The 9,899-nt window shown below is 37.8% G+C and overlaps 2 protein-coding genes across 7 annotated transcripts in view; one reads left to right on the forward strand and one right to left on the reverse strand.

The window, feature by feature from the left end:
- LOC107659502 (isocitrate dehydrogenase [NAD] subunit alpha, mitochondrial) overlaps window positions 1-3,835 on the forward strand; it is a 9,857-nt gene extending 6,022 nt beyond the window's left edge. For all 6 annotated transcript variants that reach the window (XM_016448464.1, XM_016448465.1, XM_016448466.1 and 3 more), the window contains 6 exons: window positions 1,670-1,803; window positions 1,950-2,052; window positions 2,711-2,775; window positions 2,870-2,954; window positions 3,447-3,599; window positions 3,694-3,835. In XM_016448464.1, the coding sequence (XP_016303950.1) occupies window positions 1,670-1,803; window positions 1,950-2,052; window positions 2,711-2,775; window positions 2,870-2,954; window positions 3,447-3,599; window positions 3,694-3,777 (624 nt within the window). In that variant the 3' untranslated portion in view covers window positions 3,778-3,835. The remainder of the gene's footprint in view (window positions 1-1,669; window positions 1,804-1,949; window positions 2,053-2,710; window positions 2,776-2,869; window positions 2,955-3,446; window positions 3,600-3,693) is intronic.
- A 326-nt stretch (window positions 3,836-4,161) lies between these two features.
- The window catches only part of LOC107659501 (long-chain-fatty-acid--CoA ligase ACSBG1-like), a 9,497-nt gene continuing 3,759 nt past the window's right edge, over window positions 4,162-9,899 (reverse strand). Inside the window, exons 3-15 of the mRNA XM_016448463.1 lie at window positions 9,001-9,056; window positions 8,593-8,864; window positions 8,373-8,461; window positions 7,612-7,732; window positions 7,444-7,524; window positions 7,209-7,358; window positions 6,946-7,122; window positions 6,107-6,285; window positions 5,781-6,014; window positions 5,466-5,683; window positions 5,235-5,374; window positions 4,908-5,154; window positions 4,162-4,776 (exon numbers count right to left, since the gene is read on the reverse strand). Of these exons, the coding sequence (XP_016303949.1) occupies window positions 4,700-4,776; window positions 4,908-5,154; window positions 5,235-5,374; window positions 5,466-5,683; window positions 5,781-6,014; window positions 6,107-6,285; window positions 6,946-7,122; window positions 7,209-7,358; window positions 7,444-7,524; window positions 7,612-7,732; window positions 8,373-8,461; window positions 8,593-8,864; window positions 9,001-9,056 (2,041 nt within the window). The 3' untranslated portion in view covers window positions 4,162-4,699. The remainder of the gene's footprint in view (window positions 4,777-4,907; window positions 5,155-5,234; window positions 5,375-5,465; window positions 5,684-5,780; window positions 6,015-6,106; window positions 6,286-6,945; window positions 7,123-7,208; window positions 7,359-7,443; window positions 7,525-7,611; window positions 7,733-8,372; window positions 8,462-8,592; window positions 8,865-9,000; window positions 9,057-9,899) is intronic.

The raw sequence follows: 9,899 nt of genomic DNA on the forward strand, positions 1-9,899 counted from the left end.
TCGTTTTGCTAATAAACGTTCTACGTTTCTTATTTATTTGGTTATATATTATACATGTTTACTTAGCCTATTTCCAGTTTTGTATACCTATTTAAACTTTATGTAAGTTATTTGTTATTTTATATTAGGCATAGCCTGCCATATAGCATGGTGTATTTGTATTTGTTTTGTTAATAAAAGTTCAATGTTTTATATATAGGCTAAAGTGAGTTTGACGTTATATTTTGTTGTTGCATTCAAGCAATTGACGCCGAACTGTCGCTAATTCAAAAGTGAAAGTAAAATGTTCAAGGCGCTTTTAAGCTATTGGAAAGCGAGGAAAAGAGGGAAAATTCTAACGAACTAAAAACGAACAATTGCTTTACGCCGAATTGCCGCTATTTGAAAGTGAAAGAAAAATGCGCACGCCGCTTTTACAAGCTATTTAAAAGCGAAGGAAAGCAAGGAAAAGAGGGAACGCCCCCGCGGTGATTACCGGTGTTGTCACACGTCGATTAACCGATGGGAAAATTTCCTCACCGTCACAACCCTAGTATAATGAAGATTTATGTTTCAGAGAAATTTTCACAAAAACATAAGGGAGCACAACTCATTTCAAAATTGATAAGAAATGTTTCCTGAGCAGCAAATCAACATATTTAAGTGATTTCTGAAGGATCGTGTGTCACTGAAGACTGGAGTAATTATGCTGGAAATTCAGCTTTGCATTACAGGAATAAATTACATTTGAAAATATATTAAAATAGAACACAGTTTTCACAGTATTACAGTTTTTACTGTGATTTTGACCACATAAATATAGTCTTTGTGAGAGACTTCTTTCAAAAACATTTAAAAAATCACAACGACTCCAAACAGTAGTGTAAATTTTAAAACATCTTTTTACTTTTCTCAAATTTTCTGTTGATATAAAAAAAAACAACAACTTTCAGACCCAAAATTTTTAAATGGTAATGTACATGATGTGGTTTTATACATAAAGCATTAAAGGGACAGTCCACACAAAAGTGAAAATTCTGTCATTAATTGCATGTTGTTCCAAACCTGTAAGATCTTCGTTCATCTGTACCCTGCATAGACAGCAACACAACTGACACGTTCAAGGCCCAGAAAGGTAGTAAAGACATCGTTAAAAAAATCCATGTGACATCAGTGGTTCAACCTTAATTTTATGAAGCTACGAAAATACTTTTTGTGCGCAAAGGTAACAAAAATAACGACTTTATTCAAATTTTTTTTTACACAAAAAGTATTCTTGTAGCTTCGTTAAAATGTCACATGGACTATTTTAACAAACTCCCTTTCTGGGCCTTGAACGTGGTAGTAGCGTTGTTGTTTATGCAGGGTCAGAAAGCTCTCGGATTTCATCAAAAATATCTTAATTTATGTTCTGAAGATGAACAAAAGTCTTATGGGTTTGGAACGACATGAGGGTGAGTAATTAATGACACAATTTTCCTTTTTGGGTGAACTATTCCTTTAAGTTGCCTTATAGATCAAGTCCACCATATGAAACTTGTGCAAACTTAAATCTGAGTTTGTACAACAGTCATCATATCTTGCCCTTTTGTATGAGCTAACCTGACCCTGTTTTTCGAAACCTAAACATGGTTTTGCCAAGATCTGGTTATCTCAATATTATATTTGCACTATTTTCACTCTTAATCAGATTGTGGATGGAGTTGTGCAGAGTATTAAACTGATCACAGAGGAGGCCAGCAGGCGCATCGCTGAGTATGCATTTGAGTACGCCAGGAATAACCAAAGAGCCAGTGTCACAGCCGTTCACAAAGCCAACATCATGTGAGAGTCACAAATCACATATAGTAACTTTGTAGCTATGAAGAATTTCTGTATAACAAGTTTTTACTGATAACAAATGTCTTGTTGGATCTAATTACAAAATAATTGTAATATATGAAGATGCTAAATTCAGTGATGTCTTCTAGGCGAATGTCCGACGGTCTGTTCCTGAGGAAGTGCAGAGAGGTTGCTGAGAATTACAAGGACGTGAAATTCACTGAGATGTATCTGGATACAGTCTGTCTCAATGTATGTTTACAAGAGAACTTCATTCATTATTCATCTGTGAAACATAAGGTTTTTTTTTTTTAAATGTGCTTTTGCTGTTTTTATTAGTTTTTTATATTGTATTTCTATATACCTGGAGCTCTATTTTTATTTACTTTTTAATACTTCAACTTTGTCTTATTTCTCATTTTGTAAAGTTTAAATGAGTTTTTCAATTAACATTTTTTCTTATATTGTATTATATTTTATTTCAATGTTTATATTTTATTTCAGCTTTATTTTAATTACATACAGTTTTTCTTAAATAATCATCTATTTAATACATAATATATTTGATATATCTAGTTAACAATTACAAGCATATGCAGTGCTGCATGCTCTCAGTTTCAGTTTGACCTTTTTTACTTATACGTATGGAAAATACAGAAATCTTGTGCATTGCATTCACAGACCGCGAATACAGTTTGGGCTTGGCTTCCCTGTAGTTTAATCCGCATTTGAAAATAAATGTGGTCCCCCTTTTCATGTAAATTAAATTTCATGATGATCAACTTTGTAATAATTCTCAAACCATTTAATAATTTATGAGAGTTATTAGAAGACCTGCTCAATGTAGTGACCCAGAAATCATTTTACTTTCACAGCCTTTACATTACTTTGTATTGTGATTATCCACTAGATGGTGCAAGATCCTTCTCAGTTTGATGTACTGGTAATGCCTAATCTTTATGGCGACATCTTGAGGTGAGTCTGTATAAACTAAAGCATAATTTGATAATAAATGTGATATGATTATCTACAAAGTGCAAGTCTCACCAGGCTTTGATTTGGGTTTCAGTGATCTGTGTGCCGGATTGATTGGGGGTCTTGGAGTCACTCCCAGTGGAAACATCGGAGCAAATGGTGTCGCCATATTTGAATCAGTATGTATTGGACTCTGATGCAATAGCTTCACAATGGAGTGATTGATCAAATAGCATCATTCCATATATGTGACCCTGGAGCACAAAACCAGTCATAAGTAGCACTGGTATATTTGTAGCAATAGCCAACAATACATTGTATGGGTCAAAATTATCAATTTTTCTTTTATGCCAAAAATCATTAGGATATTAAGTAAAGATCATGTTACGTGAAGATGTTTTGTAAATTTCCTACCGTAAATATATCAAAACTTAATTTTTGATTAGTAATATGCATTGCTAAGGACTTCATTTGGACAACTTTAAAAGCGATTTTCTCAAGATTTTGGATTTGTTTTTGCACCCTCAGATTCCAGATTTTCAAATAGTTGTATCTCGGCCAAATATTGTTATATCCTAACAAACCATACATCAATGGAAAGCTTATTTATTCAGAATATCAATTTTGTTGGTCCAGGGTCACATATCATAATCCATTTTTTTATGTGTTAGGTACACGGAACTGCCCCCGACATCGCAGGCAAAGACCTGGCGAACCCCACCGCCCTTTTGCTGAGTGCCGTCATGATGCTGCGCCACATAGGACTGCATGGGCATGCTAATAAGATTGAGATGGCCTGCTTCGACACCATACGGGAAAAAAAGGTAGGATCAGTCATTGAATATGAATTTAGATTCTAGCTTCCACCATCAAGACAGAGTTTGTTTTTTTATGTCTGTTACCCATCTAATATTTCAGGTTCTGACTAAAGACCTCGGTGGAAACTCTAAGTGCTCAGAGTTCACAGCTGACATCTGCCGAAGAGTGCAGGACATGGATTGAGGCTTTTCTAGTGTGTATGTTTGGATCTGATGCCTAAAGAACTGACAGTCAAAAAAAACAAAAAATAATAATTTTCGTATCATTCTGATATCTGCGCACAATTCTACTAAGTGTCTGCATTTTCGTTTCTCCAGAACCGCAAAGCACTGTCTTAAATTCTTGTCCTTCAGTGACTGTATTTGTGAGCTGTTTTAATCTGTCAAAAAGGAACTACATAATCTAAGATAAACTGTATTTATTGACTGGACACTTTCTCTGGTTTGATGTGTTATGAAAATTTGCCATTCTGTCATATGACAGGAATAATCTTGTCCAAATAGTAGAGGCGTAAATACCTAAAGGGTATTTTGAATTATTTCGTTTTTTGTTTTGTTTCTTGCTTCAAAGTGTGGTAAATCCGTTAAAACCGTGAATATATGTTTCACATTTTTATGCTTAAGCTTTTACATCAGCTATGAACTTTGCATTATGGTTAACAATTAATATAATTCAAACAGTTCTTGACCTTTGCTGTGTCAATTGTGAAATGACTGTACTATCAAGACATGACTTTGGATGGATATGTATACGTCTATTTTTATGGACAAAACAACTCATGTCTTTATTTTTACAGAGCACTATTATAAGATCATTATAATAATACTGCATAAACTAACATTAACAAATACAGTAAATCCATAGACAAAGCGGCAAAGCACAAGTTTTATTTTTAAGATCTGGGCAAAACATACAAGAATATTAAACATATCCAATTTACATGGAAGACAATTAACAGTATGTTTAATGATAGAAATTTAAAAAAATTAGGGCACTTAGTGTTTTTAGATTTAAAAAAAATAAATCATTAATCTAATTTCTACAATATGATTGGCCAAAAAAGCAACAGTATCTTTAACAGAGATGCAGCCAGTCTGGAGGTTGTCTATTCTCTGTAAAAACTCTCTATTTCACTGTGATACATCTGCAACACCACTGGGCGACGTAGTTTCATTGTAGGACCTGAAAAGTAACATAATTCTATTATCTTTTGGAAATAACTATTGTTCCAGTTTCAGTAGAAGTAAAGATCCATCAGAAAATATATTATTTTTGTCCCCATTGGATAAAAGTAATGTGTGCACAGCACTCACCTAGTTCTCCTCCAACAATTGAGAAATCTTTCCCTATTATGGTCCATTTTTGAATGCGCTGGGCATTTGAGGTTGCTTTTGAGTTGACCCGTGCGATGCCCTCTTCAATGGACTGGTACACTATCTTGTCTTTTCCTCCAATGATGTCTGACACCTTTGTCGATTGGCTACCATGCCGCTGACAGAATTCCACAGCCCCCAAGCTAAGAATGTCAGTGGGTTCTGTAGTCTCCGGATTGATTGTGCACTATCCAAGGAAAGGAATAATAGATTAACCTAAATGGTTTGAGTTGTTGAAGCCAGAGCCTTTCTCAAGGCATAGTTTACCTTTAGCGTTAGCAGCATGGACAGAAATTTCCTCTTGTCTCCAATCAGCATGGCATTGCTGATGATTGGCAACTCCTGTTTTACAGCATCCTCTATGGAAAGTGGGGCAACGTTCTCTCCTCCAGCCGTGATGATAAGCTCTGAATGGAAAGAGATTGAATGGAAATGCCATTTTAAGCTAACCTGATTCCAATTATAGCATCAAAGCTAGTAAAAAATAGCATCCTTTACCTTTTATTCTTCCAGTGATGTAAAGAAAGCCATCTTCATCTACCTTTCCCAAGTCTCCAGACCGGAGCCATCCATCTTCATCCAAAGCCTCCTTTGTTTTATCCTCCAGATTGAGGAATCCCATGAAGACATTGCGGCCCCAGAAACACACCTCTCCAATGCCATCAGCATCTACATTTACTAGTTTGTATCGGCAGCCCGGAACCACTTTACCACAGCTAGAAGAGTTTTGGGAATTGTTAGACAGTGAACTTGTTGATCATTGGCATTCAGATTGAAGGTACTCAACCTGTAAGTTGAGGTAAGAAGGCTTGCCTTGAAAATCGGTACGCTTTTGGTCCAGACATAAAGTGGGGTCCTGAGCTTTCACTCATCCCGTAGGCTTCATACAGCCAAATGTTGAGGCCAAGGAAGAACTGAAGAGTTTCATTTCCAATAGGTGCTGCTCCCGAGAAGAACTTCACACAATTGGAGATGCCCAGCTCAGCATGAAGCTTCTGCAAGACCAAACTGTCTGCAAGAGTGAAGAGGAATGACTTCTCCTCATCCCTAATTTAAAGAAAATGATCATAAACATAATAAAACTTCAAATAACTTCAATGTAATGTGGACAGTGATATACTGTAAAACAAATGACGTACTTGGTAAGCCTTTGATTAGCCTCCAGACTAACAGACATGGCCCATGTCACCAGTTTCCTTTTCATGTATCCACACCGTGAAATGCCTTCTTTGATCTTTTCCATAATTTTCTCCCAAACACGAGGAACGCCCATGTGGGCTGTAGGGGTTACCTCTCGAAGAGTGTCTACTAAACTCCCCTAAAAGGGAACATAAAATTTAATGTAAACACCAGAACAATGTAGAGTAGAATTCAATCCTTTACAACAGTTGACAGTTGACTCCTTGACAATTCTGGCAGTGTGGCATGGTGCATTATCCTGTTGGCAACGGCCATCACCGGCAGGGTACACCATTACCATGAATGGGTGCACTTGGTCCGCAATGAAGTTCAGATACCTCATAGCTGTCAGTAATTGTGCTATTGGGATAAAGAGGCCTAAAGTGCCCCAAGAAAACATTGCCCACAGCATAACCGGAACTGTGTCCACCCAACAGTGTGTCCAGGTGCCATAGCCTCTGTTGGTAATCGGCGTATCCGCACTTGGCCGTTGACGTGATGCACCGGGAATCTTGGATGGGGGGTTGATTATAATGTATATAATCAACCAACTTCAGGTCTCTGACTTTCGAGAGTTGATCTACTCGGGTCCTGTCCTGGTCTCGACTACAACACTGATATTTGATCATGATACAACATTTAAAGCAGGGGTTCCAACTTCCAGTAGAGTGTGTAAGATTGGTAGGAAGTGTGTACGAAGGGCAGGCATATTGGAGCTAAACTCTGCAGCAAGGTGGCCCTCCAGGAGCAGGACTGATTGGCCTAAAGCTAAACAAAAGTTCTGTTCTTAAACATTTACCTTTAGAGCATCTGGCTGAGCAAAGGAAACTTGCTCCCCCCACTGAATCCCTGTCCAGAGATCATAGATCTGGGCGGCAATATGGCTGAGAGGAAGGTAGCTGACCAGAGACTCTTGCCTGATTTCAGCTGGCTGCATATCTCCAGCCCTGCTTGCATGGTGGGCTGTCCATGTGATCTATAAGAGTCCAGAATTTAAAACTCATTAATCTGCAGCAAAACATTGCTGCTGTATTGTGAATGTCATTTTCCATAGCAGCTTACGTTATCATGGCTTAGCATCACTCCTTTCGGGGATCCGGTTGTCCCAGATGTGTAAATAAGTGCACAGCACTGATTGGCTTTCTGACTACTGATGACTTCATCTAGTTCTTGATCAGAAACTTCCAGTCCTAGTCCCATGAACTCTTCCCACTGTTCAAAGACAAACAGTAATGGTAACTCTTTGGGTGACTTTGGCCTACATGCTAACTCAGAGATCTCTATATCAGACACTCACCGAATAGAAATTGGGCAACTTCTCCTTCAAAGATCCAGAATACTGTACTATGGCTTTCAAGTGTGGAAGCTTATCCTTTACCTAACAAGACAAACAGGAGTATTAATCAGCTTGCTTATTGAGTATGAGGAGGTCCAGGTTGAGAACATAAAGTAGACCAAATGTTACCTGTAAAATCTTATCCAGCTGCTTTTGATTTTCCACAACAATGACATTGGCTCTTGAGTCTTTAGCAACGTAGAGGCAGGCATCTGGCGAGTTTGTGGTATAGATACCCGCCATTATACCCCTAGCACAAACAAAATATAGATGTGAGGGCAATGATCCTAGACCTAATACTCCCTTCCCACTTTAATAAATTCAATTAATGTTTTATTTGATGTTAAAGGCCCCTGCAACATCTTGACCAATGTGTAAACAAGCTTTTTACACTTGAGATCGTTAACCCAGGGTCATTTTAGTAATCTTGTTCCATGTTTCACACTAAGTACATTTACATGTACTTTAAAAGTTAGATTTGTATGCTTTTGTGATATTTGTGAAGTCAGACTAACAGACCAGTTGGAATAATGCAACTGTAGCTTGGCTTCATCCAGCATGTATAGTATAAACCAGGGGTCCTCAGCTCTGGACCTTGAGATCAACTTCCCTGAAGAGATTAGCTACAACCTGGATTAAACATACCTACCTGCAACTGTAGTAATCCTGAAGACCTTGATTAGCTTGTTCAGGTGTGCTTGATTAGGGTTGGAGCTAAACTCTGCAAGAAAATGGATCTCGAGATTGAGGACCCCTGGTATAAACAGTATGCTAGACATAGTTTGAATACACAAATCCAGCTGCACCTCGATTATGCAGTACAATTTAAATTGAAAAATTGCAAGTGTGGAATTTTTAAGCTTAAAAAAAAAACTATGGGTATTTCTCACCCTGCAAAGACAGTTCCAACAGCAGCAATAAACCACTCTGCTGAATTGAACCCCAGGATGGCTACACTGTGGAACTGCTCCAGACCAAGCTAGGAGAATTTTCAAATATTATTGTATTATATCTAATCTATAAATTACATGAGAACGAGCTGTGCAAATTAAATTTGTAAAATGAACACACTATGTATAAAATAGTGTTTAAAAACTGCTCTAAGATCACCTTTAGAAAGCCTTTGGCGGCCATTCGACTGAGGTGATAATATTCCGAAAAGGTAACTTTTTCCCATTTGTTTCCTCTTTTGCTTGCCAAAGCGGTCAACTTCCCGTACTTCTGAACTGAGTTAGTAAACATCTGATGCACAGTGATGGGCTGTTCTGGACAAAGTTCATCCATTCTCAGCTGAACTGATCCGCTGGCCTCTGTAGTCCACAGGCATTGGGCTGGGGCCAATTCTGCACCTGCCAGAACCTCCTCAATGCTCTTTTTCTCTGCTGCATTGGATAAGAGATCATCACAGTTCAATGACTAAAAATTTGATGATGTGAACAACAGGATTAGAAGGTCAGAGCATAATCCTGATCTCCAAACTCTGAATATGCAAAATAAAATATTAGTTACTCTACTTACACAATCCATCCCCAACATCCTGCTGCAAAAGGTCTGTCATGGGTGAACAGTCCAAGCTGAAACACAGATTGCTGGTCTGTTAGATAACAGTGGACTCTGGCTCTCTCTGCAGTCAGACCCGGCTCTTGCTGCCATACCCATGAATCACATGCCGCAACCGCTCAACAGCATTGTAAGCCCCCACAGTGACACGTTTGGGTTACTAAGTACTAAAGCCCCAGCAGCTTTGCTGACAGACGGGAGCTCACACAATGTGTGAATTTAGTTCCCTTCAGTCATGGAAACTTCTATTCTCTCTTTCACTTCAGTTCTTGACGTAACAGATACAAGTGAGAGGGCACATTAGGTTACTTTAAAATTGGCATCCCAACAAAATGACTTTGTTAACAAGAGTGCCAGAACTGGCAGCTGAGCTGATTTCATTTCCGCAGCTCATTTTGATTCAGAGTGTGTTTGGTGTACCTTTTTTCCAAGTAGTCTTCTGCCAAACTATTTAGAAAAAAACAAGACATTTCACGTCTTATTCTTATATATGGCAACCGTAGCTGAACATAACTTAATTCCAATTTTAAATTTTATTTACACCACAAACCCTAAAATTACTGAAAAAATGACAAGACAAACTTTACTTTTTTAAATCGTAAGTTTCACATTTCTGCTTTTAAATCCTCAAAGAAATAACCCATTTACTTACATTGTGTAAGGTCCATGCAATTGGCCCAATGAAGGTATCTAATGATGGCAAAGGTTTCCTGCGTGTTCGGTCTTTTCGGTACGCAAAGTTATTAAATTTAAGTTAAAGGGGTCATATGATGCGATTTCAATTTTTCCTTTCTCTTTGAAGTGTTACAAGCTCTTGGTGCATAAAGAAGTTCAGTAAAGTTGCAAAGACTAAAGTC

This window comes from Sinocyclocheilus anshuiensis, unplaced genomic scaffold (assembly GCF_001515605.1).
Source record: "Sinocyclocheilus anshuiensis isolate Anshui unplaced genomic scaffold, SAMN03320099.WGS_v1.1 scaffold387, whole genome shotgun sequence".
In the NCBI taxonomy this organism is placed as follows: Eukaryota; Metazoa; Chordata; class Actinopteri; order Cypriniformes; family Cyprinidae; genus Sinocyclocheilus; species Sinocyclocheilus anshuiensis.